At 39.8% G+C, this 26,999-nt stretch overlaps 1 protein-coding gene and 1 long non-coding RNA gene across 22 annotated transcripts in view; one reads left to right on the top strand and one right to left on the bottom strand.

Annotated features, from left to right (window-relative positions):
- Window positions 1-26,999, bottom strand: part of CTNND2 (catenin delta 2) — a 913,511-nt gene that overhangs the window by 36,093 nt on the left and 850,419 nt on the right. For all 9 annotated transcript variants that reach the window (XM_038583305.1, XM_038583308.1, XM_038583306.1 and 6 more), the window contains 2 exons: window positions 12,409-12,619; window positions 6,477-6,561 (listed from right to left, as the gene is read on the bottom strand). In XM_038583305.1, the coding sequence (XP_038439233.1) occupies window positions 6,477-6,561; window positions 12,409-12,619 (296 nt within the window). The remainder of the gene's footprint in view (window positions 1-6,476; window positions 6,562-12,408; window positions 12,620-26,999) is intronic.
- LOC102154640 overlaps window positions 5,414-26,999 on the top strand; it is a 57,610-nt gene continuing 36,024 nt past the window's right edge. For 9 of the 13 annotated variants that reach the window (XR_005383652.1, XR_005383648.1, XR_005383646.1 and 6 more), the window contains exons 1-4: window positions 6,434-6,589; window positions 6,695-6,914; window positions 15,944-16,092; window positions 16,361-16,499. This is a non-coding gene — a long non-coding RNA (uncharacterized LOC102154640). Of the gene's footprint in view, window positions 5,787-6,433; window positions 6,593-6,694; window positions 6,915-15,440; window positions 15,525-15,943; window positions 16,093-16,360; window positions 16,500-26,999 lie in introns of those variants that run through there. The other 4 variants (XR_005383645.1, XR_005383651.1, XR_005383642.1 and 1 more) reach the window with 4 other exon arrangements.

The following is a 26,999-nucleotide window of genomic DNA, read 5'->3' as shown; positions in this document are numbered from 1 at the left end:
TTGAGTCCAGCTGGTGGCTAAATGCAGGCAGAAGGCTGGGGATGAGCTGCTCCAGAAAGATCTCACGGACTGTACTACAATGTCTGGACTCCATCCTGAGGCAAAGGGAACCGCTGGTTGTTATTGTCCCCAAAAGTCATTTAGTCAAATTTGCTTTTGAGAAAATTCCCCTGCCTGCCGTTTGGAGAATGGCCTGTAGCCCGCAGGGGGAACACCCAGTTAGGGGTCTGTGACAATAATCCAGATGGAAGAAGCCAGCTTCCTGGCCATGACCATAGAATAAGTAGGTGGAGGCAGAAGTGTGGGGCTTGCTGGTGGGTTGGATGTAGACACCTGAAGGAAAGGTGAGAGCAAGGGATGGTTCCTGGTTTAGGTGAGGGAGGATACAGGAAGAGGAGCTGAACCCAGGAAAGTAGGCCAGTTTGAGAGCTGGTTTTGTCTGAGGTACTGTGGAAATGTGACAGGTTATCTGGCAGGTGGCCAGATACATAGAGAAACAGATTTGGGAGAACCCTACAAGTGGGTGGTAACTGAAGCCAAGGGAAGAGTATGGGACAGACACCAGGAAGAGACTGTATGTCAGATAAGCCAGATCTAGACACAGAACCTGGGGGACATCACTGTTTGAGAGTGAACAGGAAGACGTGCCCAAGAAGGATGGTGATGTCATAGGAGGCACCAGAAGACTATTTCTGCAAGTGATGCAATTTTATACATTATTTTCAGACTAGAAACATACAGGATCACAGCAGGGCCTCTTATCAGGGAAACATGGCATGCCATTGACTAGGTCAGGGCCTGTACTACTGTCTGCTTATCTCAATTCTAGATGTCTCCACGATCCTTGCTAACATTAGTCTTTGGCACAGTTGACCTGCACACACACAGATTAGCACTAAATGAAACAATAGCTTTCAATTCTTTTCTAAAAGAGTGATAAACTGCATTGTCATTCATGGCCTTCCTGTAAAGCCCTATGTAATCTGGTTTACTCATATCCCTGAAGTGCAAGCAGGGGCACTGGAGAGTTATCCAGGGGACAGTGGGGAGAGAGGGTGGAGAAATGAAGGGGGGGAGAGAGCTGTGAAAATGTGGAAGTGAGTAATGATGATGGTGATGATGATGACAAAATAAAACCCTTGTACCCAAACATCCAGCTGCCTGTGGACAGGATGGCAGAGAGCGTCTGTCAACCAAATGGCATGCACAATGTTTTAGAATTAATGCAGGAGCTCCTGTTAGTATATGACTTTCCAGTTTACAAAGCTCTTTGATGATGACTGTCTCATTGGGCACAATCAGTGATCCTACTGGGCATGTGTCATGGCATTTACTCCATGGCTGAGAAAAGCAAGGGACAGGGATAAGACTGATGGGGACATGCCTGCCATCTCCAGGAAAGGATGTGAAAGGTCTTTGACACCAAGGAATCCCCGGCCTCCTGAATCCCTAGGGCTCTGGGGACATGTCCAGATGCTGAGAGAGAGCATTCTGCTGAGTATGAGAGCTGCCACAGAGTATTTTAAGAGGTTACTCACTGTTCTGGAGAGCCCACATTAGTAATGGCTATTGAAGTTTCAGCACTAATGGATGTAAGACAACCCCAGCACATCCATAAGCACCAAGAATGAGACACAGAGAGCAAAGGTCTATCCACTGCCCACCAGCAGGAAGGCCACAGGGCTATCAGTTCCTACGTGATAGGGAGGGAGGTCTCAGGGAGCTTGCCTCGTCATGCTGCAGCTTGAACCTCTGGCCATTGATTCTAAGTCCCAAGCTCCTTGTACTTTACCAGAGAGGGGGATGAGCCTCCCAGGCACCAACTTGCTCTCAAGCCTTATTAAGACTCGACTGCCAGGCGCTGGGGAAGCATAGTTTCACTCTCTTTCTTCTGCTTTAACTAAACTTGGAGGAATATACTCATCTTGGGGTGCTACTTTGCAGAAAGGATCCTGACAAACTTGCATGCAGGTAGAGAAAGGTGAGAGTCCTGATGAAGGTTGTGGAAATGCTCATATATTAGACCTGAGCATGTCTGGCCTGAATGGGCATGACCTTGTGGAGATGGAATGGTTAGCTTCAAATGCAAGAAGGCTATCACAGACAAGAAAAATCAGACTTTTCCAAATGGCACTGAAAGGCAGAAGTTGCTGATAAAGAGATTTTTACTTAATGCAAGCAGGAAGTTCTGAATAACCACAGCCACCCTGAAATGGAATAATATGCCTCATTAGATGGTGAATGTAATTGATATTAAGTGTATCTGAACACAAGGAAATGACTAGTGGAGCTGATACTGCCTTTCTTCCTTCAGTAAAAGAGCTCCCTTCCTTCTTCCTGCCATAAAGTTTAGCAAGGACCCTGGTGGCCCACTTTTCCCATCCTGCTTTGCAGCTGGGTGTGGCCATGGAACTGAGTTCCTGGTCCTGGGATGTGAGCAGGAGCTCAGCACTTTTAGTATTGCTTATGAGGACATCACTTGCCCTGACTTCCCCTCTCTCTCTTCCTTCTTGTGGGCTGGAATAAGAGATGGATGAGCTAGGGAACTTTGCCTACAAAAATGAGGACAACAAGGCAAAGCAAAGCAACAAGATGCTTCCCGGGATCCCCTGCTGGCCCTGGGCCCACTGTCTAATCAGGTACAGTTCCATGAGGGGGAAGGAGATACTTTCTTAGTTTGAGTTTCTACATTTTTGAGTCTTTCTGTGAGAGCAGTATAGTCTGTACCCTAACCAATGTAACCAGTTCTGGGCAATGTTGTACAGACTATTAAGGCATTATATGAGGGTCTGTAATCAATGAGTTCTGTAATCTTGTAATTCTATGTTTCCCTTTCCCTGGAATGTTGTCTCCTTTCTTCCAAAACCAGCTGTCCCAAAGGTCCTCCCCATGGTCAGACATAAGCACACCATTATGTCAGTGTCCTTATTTTCTTAAGGAACAAATGTTCCCAAAAGTCAAGAACTGTTGACCTCCAGCTTTTCTTCCATCCCCAAATCAAATCTGTTCCCAAGAGTTGTTGTCTTTTCCTCTATAAAACAGTCTCTGGGATGATGCAACTGATAAAGAAATTCTGAAGTTCTATTTGTAGTTATCCAAATTAAGGACTAGTTAAAAAAATAACAAGGTGGTGCCTGATGCATGTGAGAATATTCATCAGTGATTATTTATTTTCTTTTCTGGGGAAAAAAATTCAGAAATCCAGGCATCACTGAAGTTGAAGGTTCAGATAACACAAATATGTTTTGGCTCACCATGTCTCAGGAATCAAATGTAATTTTGTATTGGTCAACACAGCCAGCCGGAAGAATATTCTGATTTATTAAATGTGTCTCTCTAAGTAAAATAAAGTCATTGAGCTAATGAAATGAGATTCTGGCCTCTGTGCCTGAGTCCTGGGAGGAAATTAGCCAGTGACAGATGGACCTTTAATTCTGTCCCACAGATATGCCATTTTCATTTCAATTTCTCTCTCCCTACTCATGTTTTCCTCTATGCATAATGCCCTTAAGTCTTACCTCCTAATTTATGCAAACTTCATGAATTTTTTGAGATTTTGCTCTATAATTTTCCCACTCCTAATTCATTCAGTAAATCTATAGTACATCTTTCTTTTTTTTTAAAAGTTCTTTTTTTTTTTTTTAAATTTTATTTATTTTATGATAGTCATCAGAGAGAGAGAGAGGCAGAGACACAGGCAGAGGGAGAAGCAGGCTCCATGCACCGGGAGCCCGATGTGGGATTCGATCCTGGGTCTCCAGGTCGCGCCCTGGGCCAAAGGCAGGCGCCAAACCGCTGCGCCACCCAGGGATCCCTATAGTACATCTTTCTGAGACTAAGGAAGTTGTCAGTAATTATTTCATATTTCATTTTTATCCACATTAGCTGCTTCCCGTATATTTTTAAAAATATTTTATTTATTTATTTGAGACGGAGAAAGAGAGAGAGAGAAGGAAAGAGAGAGGAGGGCGAGCACAGAGGGAGAGGGAGAGGAAGCCACAATCTCCCCGCTGAGCAGGGACCCCGATGCAGGACTCCATCCCAGGACCCTGAGATCATGACTTGTGTGGAAGGCAGATGCTTCACCGACTGAGCCACCCAGGAGTCCCTAGCTGCTTCCTATGTCTTATGCTTTCTCTGAAATTCTTCTTTCTTTAAGCCTATAATAGATGTTTAATAAACAGATTTGAAGCATGGATAATTAAACGATATGGATCAGACACTTTTTCAGTGATATGTAAATTGTCGCAGAAGAACAGAAAGGAAATCTATTCCCTCACTGATTAAAAACAATTCATAAGGATGAATGAATTTGGTCTTCTCACCAAAGGATTTTTCAATAAGAAAAGCCTTTGTGAATTTTGAGCTTTGCTATTATGATATTGAGCATAAAGTTCCTCATTTAATTTTGCAACTGCATAATTTGGAAATTATTAAGAACGGCTCTTTCTCAACCTTTTAAAATCATGGGTCAACTAAAAACATCACCAGGGGCCAATTGAAAACATCAGCATTGGTTTCTCCAGCTCATCCTCCTTGAATGTCCTTACATGAAACACATTTTAAACCATCTTTAGCTCTTGATTTTTGGCTCCATTAAATTCCTGTCAACACATTTTTTTCCGTCAATGAAAACAAAAAGACAATTACACTTTCTGAACTCTACTACCAACTTAGAAAAAAATTAAGATGGAAAACTCATACTACCATTCAACAAATAACTTGTAGAGTCTCTAAAAGCAGTTTCCCTTCAATGCATATATGCAGGGGAAGGTGTATTTCAGCAACGAGATGTTCGGGATCCAAGGGAATGTGGAGTTTATTTGAGGCAGTAATATTTCATCGAGCTTCTGGAGCCACTGATTCAGAACGACCAGCTCCCTTCTAATTTATAGAGTGCTCTTCATGTCCAGCTGCCTGTGGAGCCGAAGGATCCTGCCCTGGGAGAGAATTCATTTGGCTCGTGGAGGGGTCCATGAAGGAAATAAGTAGGGATGCTGAGATGTGAATTTCAAGCAAAACAAAATGTAACTCAAAACATTTGAGAGAAGGGTTTATCCTAACATGCAAAATATTTAGAGAAGAATATAATCCATTTACAACATGCCCTGAACACTGTATTTTGCCATCTCTGTTTCAACTTTAACATACTCGCTCTTAGCAAATAGGAAAATCTTGAAAGAGAAATATATAGGCTAAACTCTGTAAACTCAAAGTGCAAAGTAATGAGAGCATAAAGGAAAGAGAAAGGCCTAGGGGGAAGTCTAGAAACAGACTATAACTTAGTAGAACGAGTTATTAAATATTTACTTTTCCCCACCGGCTTAGAAAAAAAGACAGATTTTTCCCTCTGGCAAGATGGGTCTTGCTCTTTGTGATGTGAACCTCTTGCTGTGGCCCCTCATGCCCAACCTAAGGCTGGCAGGCTGGGGTGATGACAACAATGACTTTGGCTCCCTCTCCCCCTCCATGCAGGTGGCCAGGAAGCTGCAAGGAGGTCCTCTGGGCAGTTGGTGAGGAAGCCCAGGCCTGCACCCCTAGTCCTGCTTAGACTTTCTGAATCCCTACGAACACCAAAGCCTACGCTGTGCTCCCCATGGACTAGTGACACGCTTTATGCCTACCTGTTCCCTCCAATCCATCGAGGGATCATCATTTAAACTATCCACATTTGCTGGTCCAATAACAATAAAAACAACTTCTGAGATACATTGTTAAAAGTTTCTCCCCTTCTAACCAAAAAGGAAAAGTTAAACAGCCTTTATTTAGCATCACTTGGAAATGAGGTATAGAATCAAAGTATCTGATGTGACATTTTCCTCTGACGATTTTATTTTTAAACCATTTTGGGAATGAACACCTATGTGGAATGTAGGCTATAAACTCCCTCCTGCCTCTTGAGAGTGTACCTGACAAATGCCCGGCTCCTTCCTCCTGATGGGCAGCCATCATCCTCCGAACAGTGACTAAGTGAGGGTCAGGGCTAGGCACATAGGGCAGGCTGTTGGGTCTTCTCCTCCTTGTTCTTGGGCTGTGATACTTCTTGGCTTCTTGAATTGTTTTTTATATGTATATAGTTTTTCTTCTCTCCACCTTTATTGTTAATGCCTATCTATACCTACTGTTTTTTTTTTTTGTGAAATCCCTCAGTTTATTAATTTTTAGTCCATTGTACGATATGGAAACTCAGGAAAACAAGCTTATTTTCTTTTCTGTAAGACAATATAGGGTAAGACCCTATGAATATGGGTCTATCCAATCCAGAAGATTCATGGATCTTTGTGTATGTTTGGGACACTAGGTGACCTTCTCTTCTGCTTCTTCATTGACTGTCTTGCTTTAGTTGTGTTTCAATTCCTCAGATTGTTGGGAAAGTACTTTCCATATCTATGATGCACCCTGTTATGACCAAATAATGGGTCTTTGGGTTCAGGGCCTGTGTGAACCATGAACCAAGAAGGTAAAGCAGAACTTACCTTTTTGTAGAGACTCCTCAGATCTCTGTACTGCCACATGCTGTTTAGGACCTGAGATGCGGCCTTGACCACTTTTGGAGAGTGTCTGATAAAGAAAAGACAAGATACATAAGGTGGTGAGTGGGATAGCTGGGCTTCAGAGTGACACTGACTCATCAGGACATAGCATTTACAGGAATAAACATCCTTATGACCTCTGGCTCTTTCTTTTCTCTCAGCCTGTGGAGTGCGAGGGGACAATCTACTGGCCTCCACCTTTACTCTCATCAACGCACCCATGAAAGCAAGAGACAGGAATGCATTCAATTTGGCAAAGAATTTTCAAAATGCAAAAGGAAGAGCAGAGCCTTGAGTCTGAATGCAGACTTAGTGTTTGGCTACAACATGGAATAGAAAGAAGATAAATACCCTCCAGTTCCATCCACATTGAAGCAAATGGTGGGTATTTGTCATAATGGCTAAGTAATATTCCATTGTATATATAGACCACATCATCTTTATCTGTTCATCTTTCGATGAACTGGAAGGTATTATGCTGAGTGAAGTAAGTCAATCGGAGAAGGACAAACATTATATGGTCTCATTCATTTGGGGAATAAAAAAATAGTGAAAGGGAATAGAGGGGAAAGGAGAAAAAATAAATGGAAAAAATCAGTGAGGGAGACAGAACATGAGAGACTCCTAACTCTGGGAAATGAACAAGGGGTGGTGGAAGGGGAGGTGGGTGGGGAGATGGGGTGACTGGGTGCACTGAGGGGGACACTTGAAAGGATGAGCACTTGAAAGGATGAGTGTTATGCTATATGTTGGCAAATTGAACTCAAATAAAACGTATACAAAAAAAAAAAGAAAGAAGAAAAGAAAGAAGAGAAATATAGTGGTCAGTAAGGGCCAGATTCAGGAGTTTTCATGGCAGTATTGTGTAACACCTGTGTAGTAAGAAGAAAAGATATATTCATTTTCTCAACTGATGCAGGAGGGAATATACAATGTTGGCTCTATGTGCTTGCGTGATGATGGGGAGTTGGTCTCCATTTGCTGGGGTCACACCCAGAATGATTGGCAGCAGAGGAAGATGTGTGCACATACTCTTACATTTGTATAGAGAAATGCATAAGTATCTATAAGTAAAGCCCTGCATACAATTAAATTTCTTTCCTGTGGACCACAGTGAGAAACTAAAATCACATAAATCTTCCGACTTGTGGTTCCTACCATTTTCTTGCGTCATGGCTTTAAAATTGCTATGCAACAATAGCTAAATATTTTGACTTTTGGGTCAGTGCCAATCTGTGTCTCAAAAGAAATGAGGTCAATAAATTAGTGTTGATTTGATTGGATCAATTTCTTGGAGGTTATTTTTGGCCAGTGGTGAGGGAAACTATTAATTACCTGTAGATTATTTATTCTAATGGCTGGTTCTACAAGTGGCTACACAACTCTAGTGTTTCAGTGACACTGTGGTTGTCTCAGGGGCTGCATGGTTTTTTCTAAAGGGTTAGATAATAAACAGTCTCTACTTTGGGGGGCCATATGGTCTCAATCACAGCTACTCAGCTCTGCAACTGTGTGTAGCATGAGAGGCATCATAAATAATACATCAGCGAGTGGATGTGGCTGTGTTCCAATCAAATGTTATTTACAAAGGGTGGAGATGGGTGGGATTTGGTCCCTGGGCCATAGATTCTTGACTCCTGGTCTATGTGTGTGATGATTCCCGGAGTCGGGCGGGACATAACCATTCATGAAAACTCCAAAGTGAAGTCCACTCCTGAAGCTGACCAGTGGTATAGCGGCCCAAAGACTCCCAGAAGAGAAAATCTGAATTGAGACCAAACATGTCTGATATAAAATGGCTTCTGAAATAGAAAGTGAGCAGATGGTGAGATGGGATGAGGTTGAGGTTGGATTTGAGAGCCAGAGTAAGTGGATTGTTGTGAGGACATGCATGTTGTAATGGAATTATGGGATGTTAATACATGGCCAATTACATGTCTGCTGCATTCCTGAGTCTACAAGTTTGCAATTTAGACCAAGTAAGTTTAAAGTTCCTTCATCCATTTGCTTACTGGTAACAGTAACAATCATTCTTGCTATTTTTATTGCTGAGATGGAATTCAACTCTGTCTTTGAAAATACTGTGTTATATTATGTATTTTTAAACGAAAAAAAGTAAAGTTCTTATAAATTCCTCATTTTTTCTCTATGAAAGATCAACTATATTTAAGTAACACATGTATTTTTCTTTACTAATGATCCCTAAATGATTGAATAATTTATGCTAGTGTTATGCTCTAAATGCAATATTAAATTCCTTTGATTTAAAGACAGAGAATTTTAGATCTTTTTATGGATGCAGCCACAGGTACATGTTAATCTTATACAATCAATGCTGAACAAAGGTTAAGTGTTATGTTTTCCTGTATTTTATCATTGTTATCTAGGTATTTGTCCATGGCAGTAGTCAAGCAACTCTGATGATCATAGGTGGAATATTCAGGTAGTGGTAAGGTGGTTGAAACATATTTAGTATGCAAAAACTCCTTGGAAACTGTAATTTTTTGTTTCTACTACTTGCTTAATTACAAAATAAAAAAAGACTATGAATGTGTAATACATAGCAGATTTTAACCTCTCAATTAAAACGCCAATATATTACAGTGTCATAATAACATGTGAAGGTCAACGAAACATTGCTCTTTTTAGACTTTAATTTTGATCCATCACTTGGACTGGTACCATAGCAACTTCTACTTGAAAAGCTGTAACTATCAATTGAAGGACTTGAACAATTGTTTCTAATGTGACAAGTGACTATAGCCTAAGCCACAACATACAGTTCTTACTGACAAGTAACAGTTGAGACTGTTAACAGCTTTTCTGTCTTATGACAAAATACTCAACACACTATTTCCTATATAATTGTTAAAATCAGAAAAAAAATGTGCTTTTGAAAAGAACGTGATAGAATTTCATAACTGTGTTTAAAATGATGTGAAAAGAATAATTTATCAAGACTTGAAAGTAGTAAGTATAAGACTCCTGTAAGAGTCACAATTGGTTACACAATGTCTGATCTTTACCAAAGTTGTGGAATCAGGGGTGACCGAGGATGTCAGTTGGTACAATTTGTTGCAGGTGTTCAGCATAGCTATTCCAATCTGTAGGACCTCGGAACTCCAGTCCTGGTGGTTGTATTAGCAAGATACAATGAGTTGTACAGTTCAAACACACTGTGATTGACAACTCACCAGTCTGACTTGTTAATTGCTTGGCATATTTAAATTTGTGTATATTTAGGAATGAAATACATAAATGCATAAAAATGAAGACTCACAGAAAGGCACATTTTTCCACCTGTGTTTTATCATGCTATCTGAAATTTTAAAAATCAGGTTTTAATTAAACTTATTTCTGGTAATAATTTTTTAAGGGTATTTCAGGGAGGACAGATTTGCAAAGATTTTATATATTAGCTAGAGTAAACTGCCATCCTTCCCTTTTTCAATTATTAACTAATTCCCGATTTCAAAAACTCTCTCTTCAATACAGAATTTCTTTTTTGTTGAAATGTGTCCAGAAGGCCTTGGGAATCTCAGTGCCTCATGTCGTAACAGAATTGAGTGAAATAATGAGTTTAGTGTTAAGATTCAGAGCAATTCTGGATTCTTTTTAAGGGTGTTGAGAAGCAGCAATGAAAATCTAAAGTTATACAAACATGATTTTGATCCCCAAATTAGTCATTATATAAGCAAGAGGTAAGGGGAGCCTGGGTGGTGCAGCCTGTTGAGTGCTGACTCTGGATTTTGGCTCAGGTCATGATTTCAGGGTTGTGGGATTGAGTCCCATGTTGGGCTCCGTGCTGAGTGTGGAGTCTGCTTGGGATTCTCTCCCTCTGCTTCTCCCCCTACTCTCTCTCTTTCTCTAAAATAATACATAAATCTTTAAAAAAAGAGGTAAGCCACATGAAAGAATGGACAAAATATGCAGGAAAACAGGGAAGATGCCCCACCCCACCCAGTGCAACACTTCTCATTAAACCTGGTTTAAATCTCCACTATTAACTGGAAAATAAAGATCAAGAAACAATGAGATGAAACACATCACTATTCTATAAAGAAACTTCCAGTCAAGTAAAAGGGCAGTTATGAGATCATCCATTGTGAAAGAAACTTCCCATTAACGATAATCCAGATTGGACAGGACCCAACAGGAGCATTTTCTAGATTGGCAATGTGGATATATACTCTTTCATGGATGGTTTCCTCAAATGATTTTTAAATTAGTTTCACCAAGTAATTTTCTTTGACCATAAAACTGATAAAAGCATCTCTTCTCTTGAAGGCCCATGTAAGTGATGTTTACTGATGCTTACACAGGTGGAAGACCAGACCACCCCTCAAACTCTCTAGTCTTATAATTCAAAGAGAATAATTTTTGAATGTCTCATGAATATGTACAAATATATCAGAGTGTTTGTGGACAATAGTTTCATTGTGTGTGTGTATTTGCTTAAAAAAAGCTCTCACATATTAAGCTCTTAATGCTCAAAACAGGTAAGCATTCCAATTAGAGATTCCAAAGTTCTACTGAAGGTATATGAAAAAGAAAACCATGTAGAACAGAAATTTATCTTAAGTCTAATATGATAAGGTATAATTCAAACCAACCATCTATCTTGCACCATTATTACATGAGTCCAATGGTGCTTCTCTACTTGATACTAGAAAAGTATTCAAATACTAATAAATTTAGTATCTCAATACTAAATTGTTGATTGAACCTATTTGGAAGTCTCAGGGTGCTTAAATAGAAACCTGAGACTTCTTTTATAATACAATGGTAATATCTTGAATCAAATAAAATAATGAATTTCCAAAAAGTCCCAAAGTATATCCCTCACTGCCTTTAACAATGGAAGAAAAATTATTTGGCATTTAGATGTAAAGAAATGGGGGAGACAGGGAATGAAAAGTCAAGAAGTAGACCTCTGATAACAAAAGGTTTACCCTCTTAATCTCATTGATTACATTGAGGGATTTCCAGGAGGCAAAATTTAATTAAGGTCTGTGAATGCTTCTGTAATATTGACAGCTTGCTGATATAAAGACGCTCTGGCTGCTAAAGATATGTTTTGGTTACATGCAGTAAGATACCATTGATTCTTAAATCAAACTGGGGACATTTCCATTCTTGGCAGTGCAGTTGCTTGGACACAAGGCCTTATCTTTCTTTATTCCACTTGCATAAAAGTCCTTCCTCACCATCATCCTCTCTGCCTGGAAAATTTCTATTCATCCTTTAAGACTTGATTATCACTTCTTCTAGGGTATTATGACAGCCTCTTCCTGTTTTAGACTGGAAAGCATAGGCACAGTGACTTGTGACTTGTTGAATTAAATAATTTGTCAAATTGTAGAGTTAACGTGAGAGGCTGGTGGGTCAGCACTGAGTTTTCTCTGATTCCCCCATTCCATTTGCTCCTCTACTCTCCCTGCATGACTCTCTATGCACAGCTGAAGAGGCAAAGGGCAGAAGGATGTGGATCTGTCATCCACACTTGGACCTGCAATCACAAAGGAAGAGAAGCCACAAAACACCTTCATACACTCAGGTTAAGCTGGCTGTTTATTCTGTGTCGAAGGAATACACTAGTGTGTGCATGCTGGATTGTCAAGTCTATCTTACCATATCATAGTAGTCACCAAGTCATGAGTTATTAATCATATTGAAATTATCAGGAAGATCAGCTTTCATCATGGGGTAGGAAGACTGAAAGCCATTTGTTATTTCTCTTCTCTTGATTTTAAGAGACAAATGCTTTTCAGTGACATTCAATAGTGTTACCCATAACCAATGGATGTTGGGCACACTTAGAACCAGTTCTACCAGCACCATTTCTACCATGATACGAAGTCATTGTCCGACTTACTTATCTCCTTTGCTTTTGGAGATGCCAACCAACTTCTCAATGCCACCGGCATCCCGTAAGGCCTTGGCGTTCTCCATGTTCTTAGTGATCACTTCATGCAGAGTGCAGCAGACGGCTGTCACCGTGTCATCCGACATGGCTTTACTTGCTGCATTGTTGCTGTTGTTGCCACCTGGAAGCCTGTGGACGAGGTCTCGCATGGCATATTTGCCTTCGGGAAAAAAAGTCAAGCAAAGAGTTGAAATGAGGCCAAAATGGATGAAGAGGTAAAGAGGAAGGTAGGGACAGGGGAGAAAAAGAGAACACAAGAGGCCACATTAATGCAATATTGTCCATTTCCCATCACATATTCTCTGCTGTTGGGTCACTGTGAACACACACAGAGAACAGGTTTTCTTCGTGGTGAGTGTGCAAACCTTCATGTTAGATGTGGGATGGAATTTCTGGGCAAGTTAGTTCATGCCTGTGAGCCTCAGCTTTTTAAAACCTGTAAATCAAGAACAATAATGGTACCTATGTCACAAGGCTGTTGCAAAGATGAAATGGGTAAATGTGTGGAAAACATGTCACACACGAGGATCACGGAGGATGCAGGAACTCAGTAGGTGTCAGCTGTCAGTGGGTCCCTGCTCAACAGTCACAGAAGCTAAGAAAACATTTGGTAATTCTGACAGAACTTCAAAAATACCTTGATAGGAACCATGTTGGGATCTGAACTATTTAACAAGGATCAAACCACAAATATGTGGAGATCATTATCATATACATAACTTCTGAGTTCTGGCCCTTTTAAAACAAAGAGAAACATTTCAAGCAAGGGAGAGAGGCTTTACAAGTAATATATAGCTAGGTGTCCTTTGAACTAGGCTAGCTCAATGATCCACCTGTCTCTCTGATGGGATATATTGTATGGCTCTACCATATAACACTTACTAATTTGACACATCCTCCTTGCGTGAAAAACAAGGAAAATAAAATCCAACTTTGCTTCCTTGACTTGCTTCGCCATTATTAATCTTGCTACTCCCAATGATAAAGGTACTTATAATGGCATCTTTATGGAGTACTTTTAGTTTACAAAGCATTTTGGGCATTACCAATAACCCCGCAAGACATAAATTAATCCCACCTGCAGCTTCCAATTCTGTTCCATTAATTTACTTCTGAAACTAAGTAAATGAATGCCTATAGCAAAGTTGGCTGATTCTTAAAGTTTTTCAGATGGCATTGGTATTTGTCCAAAGCTAAACCCCTTCCTTGTCTCCCCTCCCCCAATCAGACTGCTTAGCTAGCTCCTGAAAGCCATTTGAAATACTTTGCCTCCACACATGTCTCTAAAATATAGACTCTTGGGCTATTTAATCTTCTGGTGTGCGGTGCCCAGGGGTAAGGAAAGGAAAGTCATGGTTGAAGGTAGCGATATCTCCATTCTTGGCATTAATAAATAAAACATAGACCTTGTAATTTTGGTATCTGCTCTTATCCTATATTTAGGTGGCTTATTTTAGCTTGAACAAAAAAAAATGCTAATGTCTAAATTACTGAAATAGGAAGGTGTCTTTGTTCACTTGATAGCTGAGAAGTATCTGACAAAAATGATTTGCCTGAAAACCTCCAAATGTAGTCTATTTTTTTTCTAAAGACAATACTTAAAATAGTTTGGAGAAGATCCTTTGTGCATGGGCAGTCCTCGGAGCAACTCGCTGTATCTATTTATCATTAAATCACACTCAGCTCTGGCTAAGAGTCTACTTTTGCTGAGCTCAGCATGCTGGCACGCAAGTCATTGGTTCATTAACCTGCACAGACCATTTTAAGCCCAACCTGAGTTACACAGATGTGAGAAGATGGATGGATGGGGTCCTAAAATTTTTTCTTCCTAAGGGAAGTGATAGAGGAAGGAAACACAACTATTTCAATCATTGTGCATCCAGGGGCATTCACACTCCTGACTGAGTATGGAGGACTGGTTTGTGACCTTGGACATTTCAGCTGCAGTATTTTTCAGTTTTTGTTGTTACTGACATTTAAAAAATTCTATCAGATAAATTCGAAGGTGTGGATTCATCCTACATGGTTTCTGAATCCCTGAGTCCTGAATGAAATACAAGATGTCCCCGTCACATTCAGGGAGCATGGACAGCTCCCCACCCCCACCCCAGCACAGCCTCTCTGACTTGCCCCAGGGCTGCTGTACAAACACTGTTGTTTTTCATTGACTCCACAGTGTATAAAATGACAGGAGTCACTACCATATATAACCAACCACAACTTGTCAAGGAAACCCTTTGGCATGATTTTATTTCTAATTATTTCCAGTAGGGTTCGCTGACATTTTACTGGACAAGTGGAGATTTTTCATTTAGTCTATTTATTAACCTATTTGGAAGGATACATTTTAATTTATATTTTTGACCATCCATGTGGAGAAAAAAATCAAGTAAAATTATTCCATAGAGAAGACGTCTGGATGAAGTTTGTTAATTCTTTTAAGGGCATACGATTGTTTTAGCCTTCCATTCTGCTGCTGAGAAAAGCTGTCTTCTCATACTGGAACTGGGACCCTATCTTCATGTAAAATTTGGGTAGCAAGAATAGCTTTTTTCCTTGTGTTCATAAACCTTGAGGCTAACTGGGTGGGAAAAAAAAATCTAGGAACACAATAATTACAGCCACAAGTGACCTTGTGAGGCTAATAACAAGTCCAGGAAAGAAGACATTAGGTTGCACTGGGCTTGCCAGGGAAGGCCTGATATAGGAAGTGAACATTCAGGATTTGTTCTTTAGGTCAGGGGAGCCCCAAGATCAACCTGGTATTTCACAAAGAGAATTCTGGAGCCTCCAGAAGGAAAGTTTCGGGGGCACCTGAGTGACTCAGTCTTTTAAGTGTCTGACTCCTGATTTCAGCTCAGGCCATGAGATCCAGCTCCACATCGGGCTCCACAGGAGGCATGGAGTCTGCTTAAGATTCTCTCTCTCCCTCTCCCTCTGCCCCCCCTCCATCACATGCCCTCTCTCTTTCTCTCAAAAAGAAGAAGAAGAAGAAGAAGAAGAAGAAGAAGAAGAAGAAGAAGAAGAAGAAGAAGAAGAAAGGTTTTGGAATAGAAACACTAAAGGTTGGAGAAACACTCATTCTTTTTCTTGACAATAAATCTGTCTCTGAACTTCTACTGAAATTGTAAGCACCGCAACTCAAGGTGGCTTGTGCCCATAATTGTTCTATGTCACATATTTCCTTTGTTCCCCATGTTTCTAAACAACAGAAAGAGTGAAAAAGCCATTCTTGCTACCAATAAGAGGGATCTTGACACCCCCTCCTCCCACCCCCACCCCCACCCCATTCAAGCTTTTGGGTCTCTAAGGTCTGAGATTTCTTCAGAGGTGAAAGGAGTTAATCCTTTTTAGGAATGAATTCCCTTTTTGTGCCACAGTGGTGATGAGAAAAAGTTGCAAGGTGAGTCAAACTGCAATTATCACAGCCTAACACCATGAAGGGGATCAAATTGGTTTTGGTTTTGGTTTGGTTTGATTTCAGAGAGAAACAGAGGCGAGATTCTTCTTGGGCTAAGGAGGAGAGTGGCTGGCCCCCCAGATGGATGCCATCTCTTTAGGAACATGGAGGAGGAATGTTCTGCTGGGGCCTCAGGACATTAAGAGCACCTGGAGCCCAGTGGCACCCCTGTGGTATGTTGGGATGCTGTGTGGGTGCAAAGAAGATCATAAGCAGACAGGCCTAACCTTGGGATTGAGTCTGGCAGGAGACAGAAGAGCTTCCTGTCTTAGGATGAACTGCTGAGGTCCATAGAAAGGCCAGTGGCACCAGCACCCACTGCAGACTGAACCACTCCCCCTTTCTCTGGATTTAATTGGATTAAAAATAAGTGAATGGTATGGTACACACTGAAAGTCATAGAATGATTCATGCTTGTTAACAAGCAACTGTAATTTTCAGGACAAAAAAGAGGACTTGTGACCTGGGTCAGGGACAGGATGGCAGTCAACGATGGAGAACTCTAAGATGGAACTGACAAGTGAAGCATTGGGGGTGATGGAGGAAAGAGGATTCAGGAGTCTCCAGATGGGGCAATGAGGTGAGTAGTGACAATCAAGTGAATTTTAGAGTTCAATGATTATGGACAAGTTGGATTTCTATTGTATTTCTTCACCCACACAAAAAAAAAAAAAAAGCCATGCAAAGTTAGTTAGTTTTATATGGGAGAATAGCACAGCCAAATCCCATCAAGGAAAGAAGATGCTCATTAGGTTCAAAAGACACCTAGATTTGTGAAAGCAGAGCAAATGCCTCAGCCTGCCTCCATTTGAAAGAAATATGCTCCCCATCGTCCACTGTCACAGAATCACATGTTAAAAAAGAAAAACATGTTGCTCCCTCAGATTGAAACAAAACAACAACTCTGCTGCCATTAGCACCACTGCCAACAAACAGATGACTCTGTTTTGTTCAAGTTCCCAGTAGAAATGAATACTTGGGTCCTTTCTTCTATGTTACTTAGCTTCTGATGAAAATAACTTTATTTTTGATAGGCAGTACTGGTATGGGATGACTAGTGGAGTTACTGTAATTGTGTGAACAATACACCATGTTTCCACCAATGATTCAATGATAGACTAACTGTAACCTTACTCTGCTACCCTTGGTTGAGCCTGTGTTCTAAGTTCAGAACCTCTAGAAAATTGCGAATTAAAATTATTTTCTCTTTCTAATCTCCTTTCTGAAGTCTTCTGTTTAAAGTGTTGGGTCCATGAAGGTGCAGATGACCTCAGGAGACCCAACCAACTGTGCTGCCCAAGAAGGACACTTTTAGCAGAGCTCTGATGCAGACAAGGGCTGGTGGAAATTTCAGGATGGTGCAACAGGGCTCTGCTCTCATTGACTTCTTCAGCTTCTGTGTTATTTGCTTGCTTGCTTATGACTCTGTTTCTATTTCTGTCTCAGGACTAAGCCTATTTCTGGAATTGATTTGTGTGCCACCACTTAGTTTCCCCACTGGTGGTAGCAATATTGAGTAGTGGTTTGTGGTCTGACCACCTGTGCTCTGTAAGGTAGCAGACGACAGAGCCGTCACTTGAGTCCCTTCTGATTATGTATCTCTTTTTGATCACGAGATGGAGTCCTCTGTATAGCTGGTCTTTGTGATGACTCAAAGGTCTTCGTAAGCTTAAATCTCTCAAATCAACTTTAGAGAAAAGATAATTTTTAAAAAGGCTAAAATGGAGAGCAGTGTTGGGTCAGAAACATCATGGCTGCTTTGTCTCTGAGGTCTAAGCTCTTTGGCTTCTTTGTTTCTGGAGTTTCTAAAGTTGGCCTGTGAGTTTTTGCTGAGATGCTCTAAATTTACACTTTCTGTTTCAATTTTTAAAAATATTTTATTTATTTATTCATGAGAGACAGAGAGAGAGAGAGAGAGAGAGAGAGAGAGAGAGACAGAGGCACACAGACACAGACAGAGGCAGAGGGAGAAGCAGGCTCCACGTAGGGAGCCTGACATGGGACTCGATCCCGGGTCTCCAGGATCACACCCTGGGCTAAAGGCGGCGCTAAACCGCTGAGCCACCTGGGCTGCCCTCAATTTTTTTTTTTTTTTTACTGTGATATAATACACATATCCTAAAATGTACCATCTTATCCACTTTTAAGTATGCAATTCGGTGATATTAAGTAAATTTGTATTGTGCAACTATCACCACCATCCATCTCCAGAATTGTTTTATCTTGCAAAATTGAAACTCTATATCATTAAACTATTACTACCTATCCTCCCATCCTCCTATCAATGAACATTATACTTTCTATCATTAAGATTTTGACTACTCTAAGTATCTCGTATAAGTGGAATCATATAGTATATATCTTTATGTGACTGACATATTTTACTTAGTATAACATCCTTGAGCTTCATCCATATTGTAGCATATATCAAACTTTCTTTTCAAGGCTGAATAATATTCCACTCATGCATATGCCTAGCCCTTTTTGCTTCTCCATTCATTTGTTGGTAGCCACTTGAGTTGCTCCCTCATTTTAACAATTGTGAATAATGCTGCTGTGAACACTGGTGTGCAACTATGCTTTCACTTTCCATTTGTTTCTGTCTTTGAGTTAAGTAGAGCGGTGGAAGGAACACCCCAAGGCAGAGTCCTAAGTCCTTGAAGGGGAATGATAGAGACAAAACCTGGAGGCAAGGACAGTGATAAATAAGCTACTCTTTTGAAGCCTGAGGGCACAACATCCTGACTTTGTGCCTTCCAAGACCTCGGAGCTGATGGACCAAAGAGCCACAGGTGCAGATCATATGCTCTCCTCTTCCACTTCTGCCACAGGGTAACTCCTAAACTCATTGTAATGCATTCGCATTGTGGGAAACAGCCCTGACCCATGGAGAAGGGTGCCATGACATGTACAGACCTTATAGTGTCAAAAACTTATCCTCCCAACCTGTGGGAGGAGTTTCCCAAAGGATTGAAATAGCTTCCATTGGAGCCTACTCCACTATACGTCACAGCTCAGAGAGACTCAATAACATCCAATCCCAAAACAACCTACAGGCCATTTCCATCTCATAGAACTTGTCCAGCTCTCCCACTTTGAGAGTGAACTTCCATTTTAATAAATTGCTTTGTGCTTGCTACTTTCCTTCTGGCTATCTTTATTCTGAGCACAGATGCCCACATAAATCTTCTTATGGGGAATCCAAGGATCAAGATCTGTATTCACACAATGCAGACTGTCTCTCACCCGTAATATCTGGATCTAGAGTGAGTCTCTTGTAGATGGCATATAGTTGGATCGCGTTTTTAATTTTTAAAAAAGATTTTATTTATTTACTTATGAGAGACACACAGAGAGAGGCAGAGACATAGGCAGAGGGAGAAACTGGCTCCCTATGGGGAGCCCAATGTGGGACTTGATCCCAGGATCCCAGGATCACGACCCAAGCCAAAGGCAGACAATCAATCACTGAGCCACCCAGTGCCCCGATCATGTTTTTTAATCCATTCTTTGTTTTTTGACTGGAGAGTGTAATCAATTTGTATTTTTAAAAAATCACTGATAAAGAGGGGTTACTTGTCTTAGTTTTCTACTTGTTTTGTAGTTCTTTTTTTTTTTTTTAAAAAAGATTGTTTTATTTACTTGAGAGAGAGAAAGAGAGCACTCATGAGCAGGGCAGAGCGAGAGGGAGAAGCAGACTCCCCACTGAGCAGAGAGCCTGACATGGGGCTCCATCCCACAACACTGAGATCATGACCTGAGCTGAAGGCAGACACTTAACTGACTGAGCTACCCAGATGCCCACCTTGTAGTGTTTTTTGGACCCTCATTTCCTGCATTCCTGTCTCTTTTGTGTTTATTTGATTTTTTTGTAGTGAAATGTTTTAATTTTCTTCTCATTTGCTTTCATATATATTCTGTAACTATTTTTGCTATGGTTACCATGGGGATTACATTTAATATCCTAAAGTTATAAAATTCTAATTTAAATTTATACCATTTTACTTCAATAACATAAAAACTCTGCTTTATTTATAGCTCCATCCCCACCCTTTTCAGTTATGGATGTCACAAAATTCCATCTTTGTAAATGTCATATGTCTAAAAACAAAATAATTGTTTTTTTTAATGTATCAGTCTCTTGAATCATGTAGAAAACATAGAAAACAAGATTTACAAACTGCCAGTGACAATAATACTAGCTTTTATAATTACCCATGTATTTACCATTACTGAGATCTAAATTTCTTCATATAGTTCTACTTACTTTATTCCAAACTGTAGGACTACCTTTGGTTGCAGGGAAGTTCTAGGATAAACTCCCTGGGCTTTTATTTACCTGGGAATATCTTTCTTTCTTCTGCATTTTGGAATACAGGATTCCAGATTGGCAAGTTTTTTTTTTTTCTTTCAGCACTTTGAAAATACAGCTTCAATCTCCAAAGTATCTGATGAGAAATCTGCTTATAACCTTTTTTGAGGAGTAATGAGTCATTTTCTCTTTTGCTATTTTCAAGATTCTCTCTGTCCTTGCCTTTGGACAGTTAAAAATTTTTTTTTTTTTTTAAAGATTTTATTTATTTATTCATGAGAGACACAGAGAGAGAGAGAGATAGAGACACACACAGAGGGAGGATCAGGCTCCCACAGGGAGCCTGATGTGGGACTTGGTCCCAGAAACCCAGGACCACAACCTGGGCCAAAGGCAGACACTCAACCACTGAGCCACCCAGGTGCCCCATGGCACCTTTGGACAGTTTGATTATGTATCTCAGTGTGGGTCCTTTCAGTTTATCCTACTCAGAGCTGGTTGAGTTTCTTGGATGTTTAGATTCACATCTTTCATCAAATTTGGAAAGCATTCAGGCATTATTTCTTCAAATAATCTCTCTGACCCTTTCTCTCCTTTCCCTCTGGGACTTCCACACTGTGCATGTTGGTCTGCCTGATGGTGACTCACAGATCTCTCAGACTCTGTTCACTTTTCTTCAATTTTTTTTCTCTCTGTCCCTAGGTCTTGATGAATTCAGCTATCCTGTCTTCAAGTTCATGGGTTCTACTGCCTACTCAAATCTGCCTTTGGATCCCTCCAGTGAATTTTTCATTTCAGTGATTGTCATTTTCAACTCTAGAATTTCTTATTTTAATTCCTTTTAGGTTTTCTATCCTTTAATGATATTTCCACTTAATTCATTCATCATATGCTTGCCTTTCTTCACATCACCTCTTAATTCTTTGAACATCTTTAAGATAGTTGTTCTAAAGTTTTTGTCTAGTAGGTCTGCCATCTGGTCTTCTCAGACAGTTTTGTTGTTTTAATTTCTTCCTTTGAATGAACCACACTTCTGTTTCTTTGTATGCTTTATGATTGTGTATGTGTGTGTGTGTGTGTGTAAATGTAGAAACTGGAATAGAATCTAATCTACTCATGTAATACTGGAAATCGGATTCTTCCCCTTCCCCGGGTTTGCTGCTTGTTTTTGTTCTATTTTTATTTGTTATAGGCTGTCTCTGTGCAGAGGATCAACCTGAGGTACAAATTTAAGGTCCTCTCAGATCTTTTCTGAACTTGTACCTTTTCTGGGCATGTGGGGGACTGTTAATTTCCTTTGCATATGCATTTGCTTTTGAATGTCCTAGTTTTTAAAGTCTGGTTCCCAAAAGGGGAGAAAAAGGAACCAAAGAAGAAGGAAGGGAGCCAACTCTAAATCCCCAGGAAGTCACCTCAGCCAGAGGGGAAGGGGCTTGCAGCAATGAGAGGTGTGCAAAAAAAATGGCTGTCTACCTCTGTGTCTGCACCTCTGTGATCAGAAGTAGCAGTGATCATAATGCAGATCCCTGATGTTTAGAGGACAGGGTCCTTGCTGCCCACCCTGGTTCCCATCAGCTGCATGCAAACTGCTCAGGAACACATATATAGCTGCCAGCCAAGTTGATCTAGGTGAGGGATGGGCAGCTGCTACTGTGCTAAGAGCTAAAATTGACTAAAATTGATCACTATTTACCCTCCAAGCTTTCCCTTGAAAGTTGCAGGCCTTCATTAGACTCCAGAGTTACAAAATACATCAGATACACTCTGGGAATGTGAAGAACTAGACACCTGGTGCTTCCTACTTTGCCAGCTTGTCAGAATCCTTTCCCCAGTCTGAAATTACTTTTGATCAGTGGGTGAAGTTATCGAAGTGAGGTGATGATCTCCAGGTGATTGTATGTCTGTAGGTAAAAGTGAAAAGGGCTTTGTCCCCTTTGCAAAAGGGAGATTATTAGTCTTTTTACAATGCTCTGTAAATAGCCATAGCTCCTTCTGGAATGTGGCTAGCACCTTTTCTTTCTCTTTAGGGAATTTTTGGAGCTAATGTATCATAAGAATCTGTCACTGTGTAACTATAAGGGTATCTGATATAAATAGTTTATTATAAAAGAGGAGAAAACATACAACCCCCCCCTATATTTTAAAACTGTGGTTTATGTGGCTTATAGACCAAGAGGTGAAACGTTAAAGATAGTATTGCTTGGCTCTTGAAAAAATGTGAACGATTGTTCACATGGGAAAGTTCTTAACCAAGCTGCAGTTATTTCTTGTATTTACACACTAAGGACTTATATCTTGCATCCCCTGAGAACTCTTTTTTGAAACTGCCTTCCCCATATCTACAACCCACAGTCAAACTAATAAATCTTTTAAAAATGTCTTTTACATCTAAAACCATCTTAGGGCTTTCCCAGACTGTTGCTGGGTAATAACATAGAGTTTTCTTCCTCACCTCATGCAATAAAGATGCTAGAATTGGCATTCTGCATGTTTTCATTCAGTTTAATACTGGTGTGAGAGATGGCCTATTTATCAAGCTTCCAATACAAAAAGACCTGGCAAATGAAAATGAGGGAAACTCCACCTCCACTTAATCATGGCAAGTAATATGATTATGCCCCAGCACTCATGAATTTTCCATTTTGGTTAAAAGCATGTTTGCTTTTATGTTAAAGAATGGAACATTAATAGTCAACAGGCTTTTGGAAGGAAAGAGTCCATTTCTAGGTTAAAAGAGACTTTTCAAAATGGAATATTACTCAGCCATCCGAAAGGATGAAGATTTACCATTTACATCAACATTGATCAAACTGGAGGGTATTATGCTGAGCTAACTAAGTCAATCAGAGAAAGACAATAATCATATGGCCTCACTCATATGTGGAATATAGGAAATATTGCAAGGGATCATAAGGGAAGAAGAGTAAACTGAATGGGTAAAAATAAGAGAGGAAAAGAAACCAGAAGAGACTCTTAACTCTGGGAAACAAATTAAGGGTCCCAGGAGGGGAGGTGGGGGATGGGATAACTGGCTGATGGGCATTAAGGACGGCACATGATGTGATGAGCACTGCGTATTATACATAACTGATGAATTACTGAATGCTGCATCTGAAAGTAATGTACTGTATGTTGGATAACTGAATTTAAATAAAAATTAAAAATAAAAAAAAGAGATTTTTAGTTGGTGGTAATCCTAATATAATCTTTAAGGGATAGATAATGAGATCCTGGAAATCTTCAGTACCCTTACTGTCCATCATGGATACTTCCCTTCATGCTAGTCACCAACTCCTTATAAAAACTAAACTCATCTCAATTTTATTATTACTGATTGTGATGAGTAATCAGAGTCATTCAGCCTTATCATCAAGAGAGGTGTTGTGATTTTCTCTCATGCTTGCCCAGAGACCCCTGACAGAGCTACAGATATGTAATTGGGTCTGTTGGAAGAAACATCAAAATACTGATTAAAGAACTCCAACAGGTACCTTAACATTTGATACAATAAATAAATAGGCTACAGGTACCCTGTAGAGGTGATATCATCACCATGGAGGGGTAACTCTCACACTGCTAAGAGATTCAATCAGGATTTCCAGAACTCATTCACTTTGAAATACTGCTAACTGTAACACTCAAGATCAAGAGAATGAGGATTAATTACTTAGGCTAAATGAAACAAATTTAATTGCGATTAATGTTCTATTTTGAATTGGGCATGTTACAAAAGCTTCCTTCTCTCTACTTCCTCTGTCCCAAATGCTTGATTTAACAGATTATGCTTATAAAAACTAGATGAAACATTCTTTAAATGAAATCTTATTCTAATTAATCCTTCAGAATTCAGAAAAATACATTATAAATTCTTAAAATAGTAAGATAATAAATTATCTGTGAAAGTTATAAATCCTGTAAACATAATTTACAGTTACTAACAGAAGGTTAATAATTCTGTAAACATAACTACAAATGTTGATTGGTCTTGTCTATACAACTTAAAACTGTGGTGAAATAATATAAGAAAAATGCCTTGACTAATCCATTTACTTTCTTTGACCCTAGGTTTTCACAGATTGAACTAGAATCTGTCCTCCTTTCTAGTAGAACATAAATGAAAAAAATCAGATCTGTACCCATAACCATGCCATAGATGTCACATTTAAAGGCAAATATAATTTAATTAGGTATGACAAGCCCATTAAAAAAAAACGTGCATTTTGTAGGCGGAATTAAAGTCTACAACATCGTCTCAGGCTTGTCTTGTGCTGTATGGCTTAAGGAACCCCATCCACAGGCAGCATGGCCAGAGCATTGAGAAGTTATAGCTCAGAGAGACAGAATATTCTGAGTTATAGTTGTGGAGGTGAAGACTGGCAAAAGTGACTCTGACAGTCTTGGGTTACTGATCCCAGTAGCTGAGAGGAAAGGGAATAAAAAATTTTCTGCTATATGAAGTGACCAAGATTACAAACCCAGGTGCTGTAAAACAAAACAAAAGTTAACTCTCAAGATTTATTATCATATAGGTCTAGTTTGGATAAACGTGTAAAGATGTCTTTGTGAATGAATCCACACTGCTTGCTACACCCATGTCTGTACAAATGGTCAAATAAAGTAAATCATCAAACAGATGGTCACAAATAAGAAAACAGCTGAGTAACACCTGCATCTTAGGAGCAGAGCTTCTGGATCAGGAGGCACCGTGAAGGTGCATGGGTAACTCAATCTGCCTCCACCATGACCCTGCACTTGCTGTGTGCTTGTCACAGCAGAGAATCGGGAGAACAGGACAAAATAAAAAAATCAACCCGGGGAAACAAAAAGAGAGAGAGAGAGAGAAAAGAAAAAGAAATACAGGATGGCCCTTCTCATCCTAGTCCCAAATAATGACTCTGAGTCATTTGCTATCAGTTGCCTACTTGCCGAATCAACTTCTCTCTGACATGCCAATACCAACATGCGTCAGATGATATGATTATCTTGTGAGAACACCACTGTCGAGCTTGAAATGACCAGCCATAACCTTATAAACCATGGTAAAATTGTACCTTTTTATTCTAAATGTGGAAAGCTGGTTCTTATTAAGTCTGGATGCCTTGTAACATTTTGTACGTAAAAATTCATTCCTCTTGATGCTTCTGCTCCTACATTTTCCTTTCACAGACTGGAAAATAGTTGTGCAACATCAGCCCTCTGGTCTGATCATGTCAGTCCCTTTTTCCCAGAATGGGACCTTCTCATTTCCACCTCTGTCCCTTTGCTCCTTCTAGGTTGGAATAAATATTTAATGAGATGTATTGATGTTTCTAAAATGTGAACCATAATGAACCTTGTTTTATGGATCTGCCAGTTGCTTTAATTGATTAAAGATTTATCCAAATAGAGGAAGAGAGAGAGAAAAAAAGTCATCGTAAAATGGGATCAGCTAGGGCCAAGCAATCAGTGGTTGCTGTGGGCAGAGGCTGAGACAAATTCTGGAAGAAATGCAAAAATTCCTTCTTCTTTTTTCTAATAACTATGATTTTAAGAAACAAGCACAGACTTACAACACATATAAGGACCTATTTCATATGCCAGAATTGGTAAGCAACTGGTCTGGGAAAATGATTCAAATGATAACTCAACCCTCCGAATGGAAATAATATTAAACAAAGTAGAATTTTATAGGTCATAGTGTATGGTGTGCAGTTCTCTTAAGAATTATTACCTCCAAATAAATAACCTATTCCATCTGTTTGGAAGACAAAAGGAATTGTACTTTTTAGTACCTTGGGACCTTATCCAGAGGATTTCACTGAATTAGATTTTGAGAAATTCTTATACTTCTTGAGAAGTAAGGTAATGAGTAGAAATATGGACAAGGAGGTGGCTAAGATAAGCATATTTAATTTGTATAAGAATTGCTCTAAAAATAAAAATGGCAGTTAATTAACAGGAAGTTTGCTGAAGCATCTTTTGAACTAGAAAGAAACTGGTTTTTGAGAAATATTGAAAATGAATCAAGTAACTGATTTGACACATTATAACAGGATTTAAGTGATTTGATTAAATATTCAGTATGATAGCTAAAAAAAAGTTTATCTCAATTCACTGTCTAATTTTAGCAGAAAAAGGTAAAGGTGAAAACTTTAAACTCACTGATCCTAGCCTCAGGGGAGATACTCTGGAGGCCTTTTTATTTTTAGGTCAAGATTGTTATCCAACAAAGACCCAAGAATTCTCCTAGGATGAAAATTTTAGAAGACAATAGAGTGAGAGACAAGATGAGATCACATTTTCATAAGCAAAATTTGTTTTTAGGAACAGAAAATGAAGACAGTAGTCCTCCTACCTGACACTAGCACATTAGATAACAGTAATACACTGATGAATGCAGGTAATGACAAATTACAACACTGCATTCCCTTGTTCTTGCCTTCTCAAATTCATTGACCCCTCAGCCAAAATAAAAATGAATGAAGGTCCTAAAGAGAGAGAATCAGCTACAGGTTTTCTTCACATACTACTGCTCACAGATTACATTATAAAGTAGCTTAACTTTCTTAAGAAAAATCACATCTACTCTTTCAATTTCTGTTTTGCATCTCCCTGGGGGTATAACAAAGGCAGGTGCACTTCCAGTTTACATAGAAGACGAAGGCAGTCCCAAGAGGTTAGACAATGTGTGTAAAGCTGCAGAGCTGTCTTCTGGCTTTGGTACCTCTCTGTGAGTTTCCTGGCTAAAAGCTCCCCTCTCAGACCGGCCCTCCTCCCTCCTGCGTCTGA

This window comes from Canis lupus, chromosome 34, assembly GCF_011100685.1.
Source record: "Canis lupus familiaris isolate Mischka breed German Shepherd chromosome 34, alternate assembly UU_Cfam_GSD_1.0, whole genome shotgun sequence".
NCBI lineage: Eukaryota > Metazoa > Chordata > Mammalia > Carnivora > Canidae > Canis > Canis lupus.
This window is presented reverse-complemented; position numbering and strand designations above follow the sequence as displayed.